General features: G+C 40.5%; 1 protein-coding gene across 5 annotated transcripts in view; it reads left to right on the top strand.

Moving 5' to 3' along the window:
* ARFGEF3 (ARFGEF family member 3) overlaps nt 1-20,292 on the top strand; it is a 177,181-nt gene that overhangs the window by 47,906 nt on the left and 108,983 nt on the right. For all 5 annotated transcript variants that reach the window (XM_043888248.1, XM_043888249.1, XM_043888250.1 and 2 more), the window contains exon 4: nt 1,146-1,277. In XM_043888248.1, the coding sequence (XP_043744183.1) occupies nt 1,146-1,277 (132 nt within the window). The remainder of the gene's footprint in view (nt 1-1,145; nt 1,278-20,292) is intronic.

The following is a 20,292-nucleotide window of genomic DNA, read 5'->3' on the forward strand; positions in this document are numbered from 1 at the left end:
CCAGGTTTGAAATAAGAGAGCAATGGCCACCAAAGACTGCATTTCTTTCCCTCTTGCCATCTTTTTTATTGTTATTATTTTTAAAAGGCTATTTTAGAGCAGTGTTAGAGTGACAGAAAAATTGAAAGGAGGGTGCAGAGGTTTCCCACATACTCCCTCCCCCTACACATGCATAGCCTCACCCATCATCACTCCCGGAACGATACTTAAAAAAAAAAACAAAGATAAGGCTACATTGATATGTCCTCATCACCCAGGGTCCATATGTTTACCTTAGCATGCCCCTTTGGGTGCTCCTGCTCCTTGCTATCAGACCACCCTTGAAGTGTTGCATTCACTGGACGCCAGTTGAGGAGGAAAGTGTCTGAAACCATGTTATGTGGAGAACATTTGATGGCACCCAAGGAGATTTAGTGTGGAGAAGAAGAGATTTAGGTGGAGTTCATCGCTGATCGGGTATTTTAGAAACTTAATCTGTGTGGCTGCAGGTATAACTAGGGCATACAAATTGTAGGCAAGGAGGGTTTGGTTCAATTCATAAAGGATTTTATGAAAAATGAGTTGTTTTCAAGTAGAGGAGAGCTGTCCTGTGAGATGTAATGCCTTCTGGGAAACCTCATGAAAATGACTGTCTTCTTGTTTCGGTTTTTGTGGGATTGATTTTCTGATGAAAATATATTAAGATTTGTAGATTCGTGAATAATTCCTGGGTAAATGATAGCTCACATTAGGAAGTACAAATGTGACCGATCAACCTGTGTATAAAACCTCCTCTCCTGTGACAAAGCTTCATTCAGAAAGGGTGTGTGCGAACGTGCCTGTTGTGAGAAGCTGGATTCCCCTTGGCGCATTCATCCTCCTTCCCCACCCACCAAAAGACTAATTTGGCCACCACATTAGAATTTCACTTCATAAAATTTACAGTAAATTATCTAATAGCAGGATAAAGCCTTTGCCAAAAACCATTTTCCAAAGGCATGATGCATTTTTCTTTTTAATGGCACAGAGCAGAAACTCCTTCCTAATGGCCTCCAGCTACATGCCTCCCAAGTAAGAAACGTTATCCGTAGGACGTACTAGGCTACAGCAGAATAAGGCAGCGGGGGAAAGCCTGCCTGTGATCACTGTCTGGTGCCTCTTTACAGAAGCTCCTGGCGGAAGAGAGGTTTGTATCCATGGAAACGGACTCTGATGAGAAGCAGCTGCTCAATCAGATCCTGAACGCTGTGAAAGTGACGCCTTCCCTCCACGAAGATCTGCAGGTGGAAGTGATGAAGGTGGGTTTGACGCACTCTCAGCTTGCGTCACTGTGGTGGAAACGAATTGCTGACCCTCATTGTTATCTTAAAGATGCCTCTATGTGGTGGTCACTTGACCACCACTTGTGGACTATATGATTATTATCCTTGCTTGTGGTCCCCCAGAATAACCTTGATTGTGGAACAGAAATGACAACTAAGTAAAAAGCTTTACTTGGTTTATAGATTTCAATAAATCTGTAAGATTTTTGGCCTGGTCCTGCATATCAAATATTGTTAAATAGATTTATGACCTTTTGAGAAAATGTACAGGAGTAGTTCCAGCTTGGGGTAGACCTGATCATTCTGGGCATTCTCCCTGCCTCTGTATGTTAAAACAAAGCAAAGACCTAATGACATATATTAATGCTAAGTACAATAGTCAATTTAAGGAAAGGAAGCTCATCCTTTGAAGCCATATAAGAATCACATCTTTATTTGCATCCTCACATTCTGTGAACCTTATCTCCCTCATTCTAATTACCGTCTCCCTTTGGGGGATGGCATCTCTCTCCCCCCTTTTCCCTTTTTCCCCTCCTTTGAGAGCCACCATAATTGGGAGCCTCTTATATAGACTCAGGGGTGTGTTGTATCCCATAAGTGAACAGTGAGTTGGGCAGAAAAGGATGGAAATCTCTAGCCTAGAATAGCACCTTGGTCAGAGTAGTATGGCTGGAACCCATGAGCTGGACACAACATCTGTCCGTTTCCTCCCTAGAGGAGTGTGCCCTATTGGTGGTTAATTTAGTATAGTGATTAAGAGTTCAGACTTTGAAGCCAGCCTGTCTGGGCATTCTAGTTGGACTTCCTTGAACAGATTCCTGAACCACTCTGTGCTTTGGTCTCCTCATATGGAGAATGAGGTAAATAGTTTAATTCAGTCATTCAGTCGTGTCCGACTCTGCAACCCCAAGGACTGCAGCACGCCAGGCTTCCCTGTCCATCACCAACTCCCGGAACTTCTCAAACTCATGTCCATCGAGTTGGTGATGCCATCCAACCATCTTGTCCTCTGTCGTCCTCTTCTCCTCTCACCTTCAATTTTTCCCAGCATCAGGATCTTTTCTAATGAGTCAGTTCTTTGCATCAGGTGGCCAAAGTGTTGGAGTTTCAGCTTCAGCATCAGTCCTTCCAATGAATATTCAGGACTGATTTCCTTTAGGATGGACTGGTTGGATCTCCTTGCAGTCCAAGGGACTCTCAAGAGTCTTCTCCAACACCACAGTTCAAAAGCATCAATTCTTCAGCACTGAGCTTTCTTTATAGTTCAACTCTCACATCCATACATGGCTACTGGAAAAACCATAGGTTTGACTAGACGGACCTTTGTCAGCAGAATAATGTCTCTACTTTTTTAACATGCTGTCTAGGTTGGTCATAGCTTTTCTTCCAAGGAGCAAGTGTCTTTTAATTTCATGGCTGCAGTCATCATCTGCAGTGATTTTGGAGCCCAGAAAAATAAAGTCTCTCTCTGTTTCCATTGTTTCCCCATCTATTTGCCATGAAGTGATAGGACCAGGTGCCATGATCTTCATTTTTTGAATGTTGAGTTTTAAGCCATCTTTTTCACTTTCCTCGTTCACTTTCATCAAGAGGCTTTTTTGTTCCTCTTCACTTTCTTCTGTAAGGGTGGCATCATCTCCATATCTGAGGTTACTGATACTTCTCTTGGCAGTCTTGATTCTAGCTTGTGCTTCATCCAGCCCAGCATTTCGCATGATATACTCTTCATAGAAGTTAAATAAACAGGGTGACAATATACAGCGTTGACGTACTCCTTTCCTGATTTGGAACCAGTCTGTTTTTCCATGTCCAACCATTGCTTCTTGACCTGCGTACAGATTTCTCAGGAGGCAGGTTAGGTGGTCAGGTATTCCCATCACTTGAAGAATTTTCCACAGTTTGTTGTGATCCACACAGTCAAAGGCTTTGGCATAATCAATAAAGCAGAAGTAGATGTTTTTATGAAACTCTTGCTTTTTCGATGATCCAGCGGATGTTGGCAGTTTGATATCTGGTTCCTCTGCCTTTTCTAAATCCAGCTTGAATATCTGGAAGTTCATGGTTCACATACTATTGAAGCATGGTTTGGAGAATTTTGAGCATTACTTTGGTAGCATGTGAGATGAGTGCAATTGTGTAGTACTTGGAACATTCTTTGGCATTGCCTTTCTTTGGGATTGGAATGAAAACTGACCTTTTCCAGTCCTGTGACCACTGCTGAGTTTCCCAAATTTGCTGGCATATTGAGTGCAGCGCTTTCACAGCATCATCTTTTAGGATTTGAAATAGCTCAACTGGAATTCCATCACCTTCACCTCCACATCACCTCCATCAGGGGGAAATAGTAGCCCCTACCTAATAGGACCATTTTGAGGATTAAATAAGTGATAGTTGTTAGTGATAAGGAACTTAGCATAGTATCTGGCCCAAAGCAAGTTCTTTAGAAGTACTCTTTGTTACTTCTTCTATTCTTACTACTTCAGTCACCACTACCTACTGCTGCCGAGTCATCATTTCAGTGGAATATTCTTATACACAGTAAACATTGAGAATGTCTGAGCTACCCAATCTTTAAGATCTCATTGTCTTTAACTCTCTTTGATTCTGGAATGTCTGGTTTTGCCTTATCCTTTGACATACGTCGGGCCGCTGTGCCTTCCTAGGAGCCCAAGAGTAACCATCTCTAGATTTGTTTGACTTCTCTGCTACCTCTGTGCCACCACTGAGAGAGGCAAGGTCAGCAGCCACGTCCATCACTTTTACAACTTTCAAGTTGTCTCTTTATCCTTCTTCCACTAAAAGATCTCCAAATACTGAAGGTTGAGCGTTGATGTCACACTAAGAGACACACCTCGCAGATTTCTTATTACTCTGGAAATTCTCCCAGGAGTATAGCTTTTCATGGAATATAGGAATTTGCATTAAAAATCAAAATGAGAAAGTACCTATTCTTCTAGGAACTATGGAGGAGCAGGATGTTTAATGGTTATGTCAACAGAAACACCTGTTTTGAAAACATACTTGCTTTCTAATTCCAGCCCAGTGGTACCTTCTGCCAGCCTTGCTGAAGACAGGAGTTGACACATGTTAGCTCTGCTGGAAACCCTGGAAAGCCAGTCTTTATGGACTTTCTAATGACACCATACTAGACAGTGGTACTTGTAGTAATGTCTGGAAATAGATCAGACATTGTCAGAAAAGAGGAAACCAATCATCTGGGTTGCGACTCTTCACAATTAGGTTTCCGAAACTTTTAAAAGAAGAGAGCCTTTGGTACATGCTTTTGTTTTTAGAAACTTTGTGAAAGTGAAAGTTGCTCAGCTGTGTTCAACTCTTTGCGACCCCATGGACTGCAGCCTGCCAGGCTCCTCTGTCCATGGAATTCTCCAGGCCAGAATACTGGCGTGGGTAGCGTTCCCTTCTTCAGGGGATCTTCCCAACCCAGGAACTGAACTCCGGTCTCCCACACTGCAGGCGGATTCTTTACCAGCTGAGCCACCAGAGAAACCCAAAAATACTGGAGTGGGTAGCCTATCCCTTCTCCAGGGGATCTTCCTGACCCAGGGATCGAACTGGGATCTCCTGAATTGCAGGTGTATTCTTTGCCAGCTGAGCTGTTTTAAAAACTTAAACATTAGAATTGGGAAAAATATTTCAAGCTAATTTTTTAGCATCAAATGAAACTTTGGAGAAGGTGGTCTGACTTGGAGAGCCCACAGGTGAGGGTTCCATGACCATTTCTGATTCCTGAGATTTGAATTACTTGTTTGGGTATAAAGACATATACAAACAATAGCATTTGGGGCTTAGAAATAAGTTTTATACCCTTTCTCCATGCATGAGGAATTTCTATACCAACTTCAGTCATCCTTAGATGTGAGCACCCTTCTCTTGTAATTCTGTAATGCTTGTCATGACCAAAGTAAAAACTTTAACACAAGGACTTGTTTTGCTAATATCATTACCACATGAAAATGCTTTTACCACTTTTTCTTCCCAAAGTAGAGACAGAAATAGAGAGAAATATGAATTGGATGAGTCCTCAGAGGGAATGACTGAATTCCATTACATATGGAGGATATATTAACTTATTCTTGGTGTTTCTGCATAACTCATTCTGACAGTCAATGATCTAAACTAGATATTTCTTATAAAAATTCTCTAGTCATATTACAGAAATATATTGTAGGACAATCTTTTAAAATGTGATATGGTAGACCTTTTCAAATAATGGTCTGAGCTTACCATTCAGGACAGATAAAGCCGCACCATGCAGTTTTTATTTCTTTCCAAACATGGCACAGTACATTTTTATGACAAATCGTAAATCCTGTTTTTCAGGAAACTGTATCATACATTTTACTCACATATTGCTATCTGCTAGTGTTTATAAACATGAGAAATTGAATCATGTCACATTCTTAGAAGTGTGCAGCAATTGTATTAAATTCCTGGGGAGAAAATAATATGGTTCCCTCTTTTAGAAACTTCCGTGAGATAAAACAGGAAGCAGCTAATAATGAAACCCAAGATTATGATGGTAATGTTCTCATTAAGAAAGAAGGCTCTAGACTTTCAGTTGGAGGATTCAGAAATATCAATGATGCTTGCTTCTGACAAATTTAATAGGGATGACGTTAGATCACTTGGTTTAGGAACTGTTCTATTGAATACATGGTTATACTATCTAACAGGAGGGGGAGAAAAGACAACGTTTATTTATTGAAATCGCCGTGGAATCCAAATAAAAATTTTATCACTGAGCACATAGAGTGTCAGACCTGCAGATAATCAGGAAGAGGGTTTCTCTGAAGATACATTACCTTTGAAGTGGATTAGTAGATGGCAGGGAGCCAGTTAACATTTAGGTTAAATACTTGTTTGCCTTGGTAACATTTTTCCTGTGGTGTGTGCTATTTCCATAAATGCCATGCAGACTTCATAGGAGCCAGGTACATAACTAATGACATCTCTGACTAGAGCAATTAGGACTTTCCCCCCCCTACTTTCTGATGGATAATCTTTAGTGAGGTTATTAACTGACACAGCTGGCTGAGTCTTCAGTGACTGGAGGGAACTGTGGCCGGCCTTCTGTGTCTCTCAGCATGTTAGAGATGCGAGCTGCCTATCTGGGGAGGGCAGGCCGGCTTTGTCAGTAAGAAAGGATGTGAGGCTGGATACTGAGCAAGCATTGGATGAACATTCTGTCATTAGATGTCTTATGTGCATCTTTAGATAATATAATTGAATATTGCCGAAATGCTTTACATTTTCAAAGGAGAAATGACAGGGGCCAATTTGTTAACATTTATTATGCATTAGACACTCCGATGAATACATTCACGCTAGGATCACACATCTAGTGAAATGTCAGGACCGATTTTCAAATTATAATTCAGCCTGGGGCCAAACGTGGGCTCTTGAACAGTGGGTTACCTTGTCTTCTGAGTTTATCCTGAAAGACAGATGATTCCCAGTACTGTTCCCATTTTATAGATGATTGAACAGAAAAGGTAAATTACAGGCTAATAAGGGGCAAAGCTCAGAGCGGCTCGAAGTCCCGTGTTTTCTGTGTCCTTCCATGATCATGTATTCCCTCACTAGTTCTGTGAGTTAGATTCAAATACAAAGGAAGAATCAAAGTCTCTTTCCCATCAAATTAGCTCATGACTCAGTATGTGTGGTCATAGAGTTGGGGGAATGGAGACAGAGTATCATTTATCATTGAGATATTATATTTTATAACAAAAGCCAACCAGACCTCTACAGAAAATGTAAAGGTGAGAGACTTGTGGAGGAGGCCCTCACTTTCTGTAGGGCTGGTGGACATGTGTCAGGATCTCCATTTAGAACTCTGGTCTTACTGGGTAGCACCATGGCACTGAGCACCTTGGTTTGAGAGTAAGAAAGAGGCCAAATAGAAGGACCATTTCTAAATCTCCTCTCAAGAATACTTTAATAACAGAGTCTTGTATTTGGGCTGTTTACCCAAATGGTTAGTTTTGATAGCCCTAATTCTGGGCATTTGGTCTTCTAGAGTGCTTTATGGAAGGAGTGATCATTAGTAAAGTTTGAGAGTGAAATGGTTGAATTGTCCTGACTTCTCATAAGCGAGGAGAAATTCCTTCTTAATCTAAAATTACCAAGACACTTTAGAAGATCTGCATCAGTTTCTAGGATGAATAAAAAAATCTGGTGTTTGGTATGTTTAGAATGTACCATTACTGGAGGTTAGCTATAGACTTACATAGTATTTCTGCACTTAATGCAAGGAAGTGTTTAAAACATGTGATTCTGTGAACTAAATGTTCTCAAGTAGCCCTCTCTCTTCCTGCTGCTAAAATCAAATGTTGGTACTCTCTTGCCTTTGTACGTGTATAGAGAAAACTGTTTTCCTCCCATGCTTCCTTACCCTTTGGCATGACTACGTTAAACAGGCAATAAAAATATGTGAAAAAGTCAGAAGCAAACATTGAAAATATGTGTGATTTTCCATTAAATACTTTATGCATTATTTGTTTAGATGAAGATATTTTCACTTTATCTATGAATTTCTCTTTTTTTTTTTAAAGCAGGCACCACCATTTTCAAGTGCCATGCCCTTCAAGTTTGAGAGTCGCTCTGCTAAGTATTTATAAAGTTTTCCCCGTGATTTTTGGTAAAGCAGGTGTAAATGCAGAGACTTGCAGTATTTACTGCGGATTTTCTAGAATAGCCAGTGGGGACCTCCCCCACATTTTCAGCCATTTTTTCCACAGATGCCTCTTGTCAGGCACTTGGCTTCCCTCATAGCTCAGTTGGTAAAGAATTTGCCTGCAATGCAGGAGACCCCGGTTGGTTTCTGGGTCAGGAAGACCCCCTGGAGAAGGGATAGGCTACCCACTCCAGTATTTTTGGGCTTCCCTTGTGGCTCAGCTCGTAAAGAATCTGCCTGCAATGTGGGAGACCTGAGTTCGATCCCTGGGTTGGGAAGATCACCTGGAGAAGGGGACGGCTACCCACTCCAGTATTCTGGCCTGGAGAATTCCATGGACTGTATAGTCCATGGGGTCGCAAAGAGTCGGACACGACTGAGCGACTTTCATTTTCACTGTCAGGCGCTTGCCAGGCATGGAAGATCCCACAGTAAAGAAACAAAGAATCTTTGTGTGAATGCTGGTGATGGAGATAGAAACCAAAGAAATAGATAAATACACATAAATTGTGATAAATATAAGGAAAGACAAATTTAGAAAAGTGTATTTATTGTAAGGCCTGCTGGAATGCAAGTGAAGAGGACAGAGAAGGTAGGTGGTCATTAAGAAATGACATTTAAGGGACTTCCCTGGCAGTCCACTGGTTAAGAATCTGCCTCTCAATTCAGGGGATGCAGATTCAATCCCTTGTCAGAGAACTAAGATTCTACATGCCTTGGAGCATCTAAGCTCTGGAAGCAAAAGATGACACAGTGAAGATCCCACATGCCATAGCTAAGACCTGAAGGAACCAAATAAATAAGTAAATAAATAATTTATTTAAAAAATGACATTTCAAACAAGTAAGATCTAAAGCATAAGATCAGGTAGGTGAGAAGGATAGGGTTGGAAAAAGGGAAGGAACAAAGGAAGACTGTATTTGTTAGGATTCATTTCAGCTGAAACAAGGCAGGGATTTATTTTTCTTTTGCATTAGCTTAGTCAGTATTGGCTGAACCCCATTTTCAGAGATTCTTGTATCTTGGATTATGTGTCTCCAGCCTGTGGTCCACAAGGGCTCCCCATTTCCGGCCAGAATGTCCACGCTCCAGACAACCGGCAGGAGGAAGGTGATGCCGGTCACCTCTGCTTCTGTCCCATCGGCCAGGACTTGGTCATACGGCAGCAGTTGTAAGAAGCCTGGAAAGTGTAGTCTTTATTTTGGGCAGCCATGTGCCCAGAATGCTATTCTTGAAAAACATGGGGATCGTGTTGAGAGAGAACTGGCAGTCCGCTACCATCACTTATCACGTGAGAATCAGTCTGGCTTCTGTCCCCCAGTTAGAGGCAGCCGGTGCATCCTCCCGTCCACCACCTCCTGCTTTCTTCATCACACTTTCCTCAGAGGGAGGGGGCGATGATGCATTCAGAGAGGTGTGAGGTTAGCTAAGGCTGAGGACTACCTGTCATGGTGTATTCAAGGAAACTGTGTTGTGATTTCTCCAACTAGTTAGTCCTAAACTCTTGACTCAGGCATAGTGGAAACTCACTAGTTAGTAAGTAAAAACGAATTACATACTGTTAGTATTGTTTTTATCACTTTGGTGCCTCACAGAGCATCTGGCACGCGGCTTACTAATGGCTTGCTGATTTAGTTATTGACTAATGGAGAGAGGGAAACACATGTGGTAGTTTTCAGTGGCCCACCGGGATAAATGACAAAGAAGCTAAAGCTGTGATAAATAATAATCTGAGTTCAAAGGTGAGAACGATCAACATGGATTCACACTTTAGAATCAAAGCTTCTCTTGTGGCTCCGCTGGTAAAGCATGCACCTGCAGTGTGGGAGACCTGGGTTCAATCCCTGGGTTGGAAAGATCCTCTGGAGAAGGGAAAGGCTACCCACTCCAGTACTCTGGCCTGGAGAATTCCATGGACTGTATAGTATAGTCCATAGGGTTGCAAAGAGTCAGACATGTCTGAGCCACTTTCACTTTCAACCTCATACATCATCTGATCCTTCTTTTTATAGGAAAATTGAAGCTGGAGTGTTCAGTTACTTGTCTGGGCTTAAACAGTTGTTGGTAGCAGGATTGCTTTTTCAACCATTTGTGTTTTTCTGGAAAGGCTTTGTAACAAGGCTGGGAGTTGATCTGGCTTTTGGATGTCTAGTTTTGAATAGGTGGAGAAGAAAACTTTGCAACCTGTGCTTAACTGCAAGGCCAGTGTGAGTAATATGACTTCTGAAAAAGAGTGAAATATAATGAGATTAGAAATCTCTTAGAGTAGCTAGGAATTCACTGAGGAATCTGTAAGTGGTCAGGTGTGTCTGAGAGTGACAGAATGGCCTGGTGTAACTGTCCTATGAAACAATCATTGGACGCTATTGTTTTTAAACTTCTTGTTACCTCTTTTCAAAATACCTGGTAGCAGAGTGGTAAGAACATAGCTTCTTGAGCTTGAATGCCTGGTGACCTTGGGCGGGCAATTTATCTGTGCCTCAATTTTCTGATCTATAAAATGCACATAATAGCAATGTATTGAATATGATGATGATGATGTTATAGTGAGTCTTAAATGAGTTAATATAAAAGAAGTTCCTGGAATACCCAGTGCATGGCATGGGGTCAGTATTAGCTTTTATTGTTGTTACAGTTACTGGAAAAGAATGTGTGTAGCATGATAAGATGAACACCTCTGAACTCACTCAAATTCTGAACCAAAACTTTAGGAATAGCATTGCTTTATACATTTATTCTTATCTCTGTTCTTCCTCTTAGCCCTCTCCTATATAGTCTATAGTAGAGTAATTTTCTTCTATAGTAAAGGAAAAGAAGAGAATAAAGGAAAGGAACCATATATATTTTTGATTCCTAAAAGAGAACTTTATCATATTTATTATTATTGAACTGGAACTTCTTACTTAAAATAATTTTGTAAATTACTATACATCAGTTATCTATCTAGATATATTTAGGGTCCTAACCAGTAACCCTGACCCGACAGTCTACAGAAAACACCCCACCATTTATCTGTGACAATGAGTTCTTGCTTTGTGCTCCAAGGCAGAGTTCATATGCTTGTTTCATCTTAGTAGGCAGAGTTTATATGATTTGGATATTGTAGAAGAATTTTATAAATTATTCAACATTTAACATATAGAGAATCAAGTAGTCTTTAGCCATTTATAAACTCTGTCTTGGGGCTTGATTGGTTTTGTCTGTAAGCCTTGAATATAAAATTATCTAACACCTTATGTGTATATGGGCAGATGATCTGAGATGAGGCACCCTTTCTGTGGAGACTCTTAGAGGAAAAGAGAAAAGGAGGTGTAAATGTGTTATCTGAAACACACTCATGAAATTCACTTCTTAAAAGTCTAGCTTTGGAATTAGGTCAAAATAAATTTGTTACAGTTAAACTAGAAAAAATAGTTCATTGGATTTTTTAATTTATTTCACTGTGACTATGTTTTCATTACCAACAGTATTTAAAACCTTATAGAATTAAAAGCAAAACCAAGACAAGAACTTATAAATCTAATTTTTAAAAAAAAGATAAAGATGTACACAGTTGCCATAATTCAAGATAGCTATGTGTGTTATATCGGCTCCCCATTTGGCTCAGACAGTAAAGAATCTGCCTGCAGTGTGGGAGACCCAGGTTTGATCCCTGGGTCGGGAAGAGCCCCTGGAGTAGAAAATGGCAACCCACTCCACTATTCTTGCCTGGAGAATTCCATGTGTGTGTTACAGAAGAAGAAAATTTCAACAGGAAAATTCAGAATGAGAACCCATATTCAGCTGAACAGATCAACATTTCAAGGAAGGGATACTCCTTGATTTGGACTTTGAAAGGTGCTTGGAATTCCTATCAGTTATGTTAGGAGAGTAGGCATTCTTGAAAAGTTGTGGAGATGGAAAAACACAGGGTGGAAACTGGGATTAGTGAGGAATAGTGGTGGATGAGTTTGAAAAGGAGGTGGAAGCAGATTCTAGAAGGCCTGGTTAGAGTAAGCAGCTGATCGTCCATAGAGATGGGAGAGTATCCAGAGTAAGCAGGAGATTGACGTGTTCAGAGGTGTTAGATATTGAAGGTGGGGGGAACGGGAAGGGGTTTTGCAGGATGCTCAGAGAAGAGGCAGAGCCAAGTCAGAGGCGCTAGTGAGGTGGTATAGTACCTGGTGACTATCACTGGTGTAGCTGGTGAGTTGGTGAAAAGGGGAAAATTCAAGATAATTACAAAACTGGGAGCCAAGTTTCTGGCCAAATGATAGGTTTTAAGGAGTTAACTTGGGAAAGAGATGGTGAGTTCATATTGTCAGATATCAAAGAATTGTAATATTTTAAAAGAATAAATACAAGGAGTTTCACCTTACAGGCTTTCCAAAATAGAAAACATTCAATGTAGATCTCATCACTGTGACTGACTTTCGTATATTCACTTCTAATCATATCTATTTATATGTTTACAGTTATGTTCATTGTGTATGTAGGATTTTATTTCTTGCTTTTCACTTTAGATTATAAGCATTTCCCACATGGTTATATTTATCCCCTCACAGATAATTTTAATGGTTGCATAATTAAGAATTTCAGAGCAGGAAGAAGTGTTAGCTGTTTACCATATTAGAGGCTTAGTGTGCTTGATGTGATTTTCATGAAATTGCATGTATTCATTGCTGATGTTTACAAGCTGAAGTTAAGGTTTGAAACTTGGGAGAATCTTGGCTCTAAAAATACATTTGTGAGACTTCTGTTATTGTTCAGTTGCTAAGTTGTGTCTGACTCTTTGCAACCCAGGGCACTCCAGGCTTCCCTGTCCTTAACTATCTCCCAGAGTTTGCTCAAATTCATGTCCTTTGAGTCAGTGATACTGTCTACCTATCTCATCCTCTGCTGCCCTCTACTTCTTTTGTCTTCAGTCTTTCCCAGCCTCAGGGTCTTTTCCAGTGAGTCAGCTCTTTGCATCAGGTAGCCAAAGTATTGAAGGTCAGCAGCTATCCTTCCAGTGAATATTCAGGGTTGATCTCCTTTAGCATTGACTGCTTTGATCTCTCCTTGCTGAGGAAAGGACTCTCAAGAATCTTCTCCAGCAACACAGTTTGAAAGCATCAATTCTTTCATGCTCAGCTTTGTTTATGGTCCAACTCTCACATCCATACATGACTACTGGAAAAACCATAACTTTGACTATATGGACCTTTGACATCAAAGTGATGTCTCTGCTTTCTAATACACTGTCTAGGTTTGTCATAGCTTTCCTTCCAAGGAGCAAGCTAAGAGTTATTGTTTGCCAAGGAAGAGAGTTTAGAAGAGAAGATAAGAATAAGAATGGTTTGATTATTTGTTCAAGCAAATTAGCTAAGTTCATCATAATTTAATATTTACATATGGATATCACTGGTATAGTATGTCCTAGAATTAGGTGCAAAGGGCCCATCTGATGTATATAATGAATATTAAACTTGTGGCAACAAATAAAGACCAAAAAGAACTCAAGACTGATCATAAACCAATTAGTAATTTGCAGTGTTTTCCAAACTGGGAAGTCATGAGCTCTAGAAAAATCCGTTGACTAAAAAGAGACAAAACCTCTTAGAATAGCTGTTTGCCAGAATTGGGGTAAATTGAGCCAGAAAGTGATTTCTGTAATTACTTGCCATCTCAGCCTAAAGGGTTGGCCAAAATGTTCATTCAGGATTTTCCATAAGATGGTGCAGAAAAACCCAAATGAACTTTTTGGCCAACCCAAAAAATCAATTTAAGTTGTAAGTGGTAGAATTTCCACACACTAAAATAATTTGATTCATTGTCTTTGGATCAAAATAAAGATTGGGATTGCTGTGAACCTGAAGCATTGTAAGTCAACCACACTTCAATTATTTATATAGATAGATAGATAGATATAAAGATAAAATGCTTAGAAAAGTGGGAAAAAAAAAAAAAAGACTGGGGTCATGGCTCAACTCCTCCATTGTTCTCTTCAATCCAGGATCTCTGAAGCCCAGTGAAGGCTTAGTGGCTCACCCTAGGTCCTCTCTGAAAGTTCTGCATTCTAGATCTGAGGCTTTTGGAGCAGAGTGATGTAGGATTTCTCAGTTGCATCCACAAGGCATGGGTATCAGTGACTTAAGAGTGGTTCCCAACAGGGGAGCATTTTGTCTCCTAGGGGATATTTGACCATGTCTGGAGACATTTTTGGTGTCACAATTAGGGAAGAGAGAGTCACTGCCATCTGGAGAGTGAGGGCCAGTGATGCTGCTAAACAGCCACAGGACAGTCCCAAAATGTCAATAGTGCTGAGGTTGAGCAACTTTGATCAAGATACGAAAAGAAAATGTGTATCTTTGGCATCCACATTTTAAATTTAGATGATAAGAAGATGTCCTCTAAAATTCTCTGTTGACTTTTGTGGCACCTGACCCCGCTCACTCTAAAGATGTGTATTCTGCCTTCTGCTGTCTGCAGAAGACTGAGCCTGTTTTGTTGTTTGTACGTGGACTGTGAGGGAAAAAAATCTGTTTCTATTCATGGCTGGGGTACACTTCTAAGCAGTTCATACTCATCAGGCTACGTTCCTAGGAGGTTGACAAGCCCTGCACCCAAGAGAAAGGCATTTGATGTCAGTATTCCTGTCCTTGTCACTGAATTTTCCACCTTTGTTTTTGCTGAATTTGACAGAGTGAAGAAAAAAAAAAAAGAACTGGGCTGTTTCTCAAGAAAAGGAATTATGCAAATATGTTTAAGTGTATGAATTTTCAAGCCAATATACATGAGAGTCCAGAAGGCAATGTACATTAAGTAGTACAGCTAAATTTTCAGCCAGAACCAGAGCTGGGGTTTGAAATGTGCCTGGCATCAAGGGTTTCCAGAGTTCTCTCCAAGCGAGGGAAGGATAAGGCCTCTGTGGGCTGCACTCAAATTCTGAGTTACTTTTTTGAGCTACAGTAGGTTACTTGGTTTGACTTATAAATAACATCTGATATTTGGAAAAGTGAAACTACCATCACCTCAGAGTATATATGTATAAATTAAGCACTTATGTGTATTTTAATGGCTTAAGAAAGAGGGAAAGAACATCCCTTGTTCACTCAGCATGCCTCCCTGTTCTGGTGTGCCTTAGTAGGTTGACTCTCCCAAACAAACTCACTTCTCAATGGTCTCCTTGTCTTCCTCCCTGTTCTTCATTCCTTAATTATATGCGTTGTTGTTGTTCAGTTGCTAAGTCATGTCCGATTCTTTGCAACCTCATGGACTGCGGGATGCCAGGCTTACCTGTCCTTTACTGTCTCCTGGAGTTTGCTCAAACACATGTCCATTGAGTCGATGATGCTATCCAACCAACCATCTCATCCTCTGTTGCTTTCTTCTCCTTTTGCCCTCAATCTTTCCCAGCATCAGAGTCCTTTCCAATGAGTCAGCTCTTCATATCAGGTGGCCAAAGTACTGGAGCTTCAGCATCAGTCCTTCCAATGAATATTCAGGACTGATCTCCTTTAGGATGGACTGGTTGGGTCTCCTTGCTGTCCAAGGGACTCTCAAGAGTCTTCTCCAACACCACAGTTCATAAGCATCAGTTCTTCAGTGCCCAGCCTTCTTTATGGTCCAGCTCTCACAACCATACACGACTACTGGAAAAACTATAGTTTTGACTATTCTGACCTTTGTCAGCAAAGTGATGTCTCTGCTTTTTAATACATTGTCTAGATTTGTCATAGCTTTTCTTCCAAGGAGCAAGTGTCTTTTAATTTCATGGCTGCAGTCACTGTCAGCAGTGATTTTGGAGCCCAAGAAAATAAAATCTGCCACTATTTCCATTTGCTTCCCATCTGTTTGCCATGAAGTGATGGGACTGGAGGCCATGATCTTAGTTTTTGAGTGTTGAGTTTTAAGCCAGCTTTTTCACTATCCTCTTTCTTCTTCTTCAAGAGGCTCTTTAGTTTCTCTTCGCTTTCTGCCATTAGGGTGGTATCTTCTGCGTATCTGAGGTTGTTGATTACAACATGTTAAATTTATAGTTCCATTAAAGATGAGTATAGCATTACAAGTGTACTATATTGTTAGATCCTGATAATGCTTTTCACAATACAGTGTATTTTCCCAGTCATAACAACTCCTCACAATTTATTGTAATCCCTTATTTTGTTACTGTCTTCAGAACCAGATGTTAGCTTTATGGAGCTCAGGGATCATCAAGATATCTTTTTTAAATTTACTCCTATGCACCCAACACCTAATGCTGTCTCTAACCATTCATCAACCTCAGTGAGTATTTATGTGATGAAAGAATGGCAGCCCAAGGTAGAGGTGAAGTGGCATGCAGTTGCTATCCAGTAACTTTAAGAATCATTTCTTTACTCCTGCATCCCCTGGAAATGGTCCTGTAGAGTACTCATATACAACTTTAACAGCAATGAGCTCTTGGACCCAGAAATGGTACATGTTACCCATTACTATGTTGAATGCAAAAAAAAAAAAAAAGAAAAATCGTTTCTCAGAGCAGAGAGTGACAGGTGTTCTATAAGTCTCATCAGAGATGCTCTCTAGTTTGTAGAGGTGATTTTCTCCCTGTCCTGCCTGGGGTCCTGCCAAATAGCTGGACATCCTGAATGGGGGCTCCCTAAATTCTCATTGCCCTAACCAGGTCATCTGAGACTCTAATATTATTAGCTATGTGGTTGCACAAGCTGTCACAGTCACACCGCCTGGATTTTGCCAGTCACACCACCTGGATCTGACGTTTGGATTCTCAGAACAATTTCCTTCTGTGCCGCCAAGCTGTCTTATCACACTCTCAACACATTTTACAGTAATGAGTAGGTACACAGATGCAAGTCCCGCTGAAACTCCGTGAGGCTGATTACTCCTGTGGACAATGCGCAGGAGGGATTGAGCGTAGACTGGAACTCCCCACACCTCCCAGAGCCCTACATGGTGCTATAAACATGGTGGGCATCAGAAAGTCAGACCTCACTACTAAGGAGCTTGTATTAGTAGGAGATGCAGAGGGCATGCAGATTTTAAGTGGTGTATCTAAACTTCTCCAGATAAATGCTATGGAATAAGCCTTTTGTGCTTTCTACCCATTCTGGGATGATCACACCTGTAATGTTTTATGTGATGGATTCTTGAACAAGGTTTATCTTCTCTAAAGCATGTTACTTCATTAGTATATAAAGCTTTATGAAATATAGGGGAATATGAGAGATTTCAACCAGATTGACTAGAATCAGAAGAGAGTCAGTGGGCAGAACAGTGGTTGGATGGCACCCAGATTGTCATGTATGAGTGACCATTGCCTTCTTTTTGTGAATTCCCTGCATTCCTTCATCAAATGCACTCCAGCCAATTCATTGCCATTGGAATGACTAGGATCTGTCTTTAATTCATCTGTGTCATATTGTCTGCTTTATCACCCCGATTTCCAGTTTCCCTCAGTACATCTAGTTTTAGTTGTGATTTGTTGTCCTGATCAGCACTAAAATAATATGTGCAAAACACTTAAAAGGGGCATTTAAGTTGATGTGTAATAAGGTTCCTGCTAACCTTTTAGCATCATCTCCAGCCTCTGTCTTCACACCTCATTCCTTTATTCTCACCATTTCCTTTGCTTGGTACATCTGTCCCTCCCTTTTCTCTCCTGCATCAGTGCTTTGCTCACAGTATCTCATCTGTGATTCTGTTCTCCAAAGCTGAGATGTCTTCTAACCTTCAAAACTATTATATACCTCATGGTTGCAGTAGCACTTACTAAGTCAGCCATTAAGTATACTTGTACAAGCATTCATTTGCCCAATAGGTTGTGAGTTTTTTTTTTTATGGTAAAAATGGTGCTTGCTTTGTATTGTGACCCCACAGCAATTAGAACCTTGGCGAATATTCCTTGAATTGATTTGGGACCTGAAAGAAAACACTAAGGAGAGAGGAAGTGGAGCTGGATCACACAATGAGGGCTTTGGACTGTAGGAATGGGGGCAGTGATATATAGTAGGAAAGATTTATGATTTTGAATGTGGATGATTGATTTTTTTTTTTTTTACTTAAAATGGTATGTAATTTACATTGAAATGGCTGCCATGAATTCCATCAAATGGAGACTTGTTTATTAATCTCTATGAGAAAACATCCTGGAGATACATATATTCAATGTACTCTTTAAAAAAAAGTCATTTAATTAATTTTTCCTCTAAATATTCTTATGAGGTAGGATGGGAATTTTAAAGATAAAGAGCTAGAAGACATAGGCAAAGTCACAGCAATTAAATATTAAATCACATGCCACAATCATGTTACTGAAACACTTATGTTTTAACCCTGACATCCCAGCCCCTGCTCTGTTATGATTACAATCACAAGGCAGTATGAGCCTGATGGAAAAACTTTAATCTTGATGATAAGGTGCCCTTGGGAGAGAATTAATCCAGGGTTTTCCTGATCAGAGGCACATACCTGTGATCTTGTACTTGTCATCATTACCAGTCCACTTCTCTCTCTGTTCCTCATGTGGCTACATTTCCAGATTCTTATCACTCGTGCCCAGGGCTTGCAATAAATCAGCTTCTCATTCTCCTTTCCAGTCTAGTCTTTTTTCTCCAGTGTTTCTATGAACGTTTTTATTTGAAGAATTGTTTCTTGTACATAGTAGCCATTCAATTATTGTTTTTTAATTATTGGGATTTTTATTAGCCTTTGTAAGGATCTTTCCCTTTTTATGGAAGGTTTTCCCCCCCGCCTGCTTTCCACATCCCCTTGGCTTCTTTATGGAGGCAGTACCAGCAAGCTAGATTGCAAGACACCGCCTATCACTCAAGTTCCTGCTGTTCAGTGATAATGTAGTCAATATGCTTTAATGACCCTGTGAGGGATGTATTTTTAACGGAATTGCCCTCAATATTTAGGTGCTCCTGTTTGCCTTGAGGCCAACGTGCTCAGAATATGAATCTAAACTACTTACCCTTTCATTATGCGGTGGAAGGCAGACAGTTTAAATCAATTTGCTGTTGCCCTAAATTTCCTACACCCGGTCTGTGTTTGAATCCAGTGAATTAGTGCTTGCAGGCATTGGGTTTCTCCACGTATCATTTTCAACAAGTCACTTCTGTCTGCTGCCTCATCCTTGCTAGACACTGGAACTCTTTACATGTCTTGTAATGTAATATGTCATGGGGGGTCAGGGGCACCATCAGCCCTGGAGTTAAAACCTGCTCTGCTTCCAGCAAAGCAGGCTGCATGAGCTTAAGGAGCCAGCTTCATTAATGTGCTTCACTTTCATTGTTTTTCTTGTTTTTAGTTTTTGCATAGAATTCGGTGAGTCTTTGGTTTTTAGTGGCCAGACATTAGGTGTGAAGAGCCTTTTTGCAAAGATCGTTTGAACAGGATCAGCCTTGACTGGGTGCAGGGGTCCTCAGCTTCCTTCAGACTGTTTCAAAGGGCCTCCCTCTGCGCTTGCTGGCTTCTCTGTGGCAGAGAGTCCAGTCTCCTTGTTCACCTGATCAGCTTGATTAGCAAATATGCCAACTCAGTGACCTTCCTGAAGACCTAACCATAGACTCTGCTCCCCCTTCCTCCAGCCACTGTTGTAAAAAGCAGCTCCTGCTCACAGAAAACTGGGTTGGTTTTTGAAAACTTCTTTCCAGATCTACCCTTGTGCACCTTGTCTGAATGCACAGAGCAATGGAAGGCAGGAAGTTGATTGTTGGTCCTATGAATAACATTATTTTTTGTTTCTTAATTAATTTTTTTATTGGAATATAGTGATTTACAGTGTTGTACCGCACAGTGAGCCAGTTATACATCCACATCCACTATTTTTTAGATTCTGTTCCCATATAAGTCATTACAGGATATTGAATAGAGTTCCCTGTGCTATTCGGTTGGTCCTTATTAAATAAATTATCTATTCTATATATAGTAGTGTGTATATATATATGTCAGTCCCAGTCTCCCAATATATCCCTCCCCCCTCTCTCCCCTCAGTAACCACAAATTTATTTTCAACATCTGTGATTCAGCTTCTGTTTTGTAAATAGATTCATTTCTACCATTTCTTTAGATTCTACATATAAGTGATATCATAATATTTATCTTTCTCTGACTTACTTCACTCAATATGACGGTCTGTAGGTTCATCCATGTTGCAGATGTCATTATTTCATTCTTTTTATGTCTAAGTAATATTCCATTGTAAATAGTTAAAAAGCCAAGAGCCCAGATGGGCCAATTTACTCCCCATACCACCACTTCCACCAGGCACTCTCTCATACCCCCTACTTACCCGCCATGAAACATGGCATAGAAAAAAGAAATATCTCGAGA

This window comes from Cervus elaphus, chromosome 26 (genome assembly GCF_910594005.1).
Source record: "Cervus elaphus chromosome 26, mCerEla1.1, whole genome shotgun sequence".
NCBI lineage: Eukaryota > Metazoa > Chordata > Mammalia > Artiodactyla > Cervidae > Cervus > Cervus elaphus.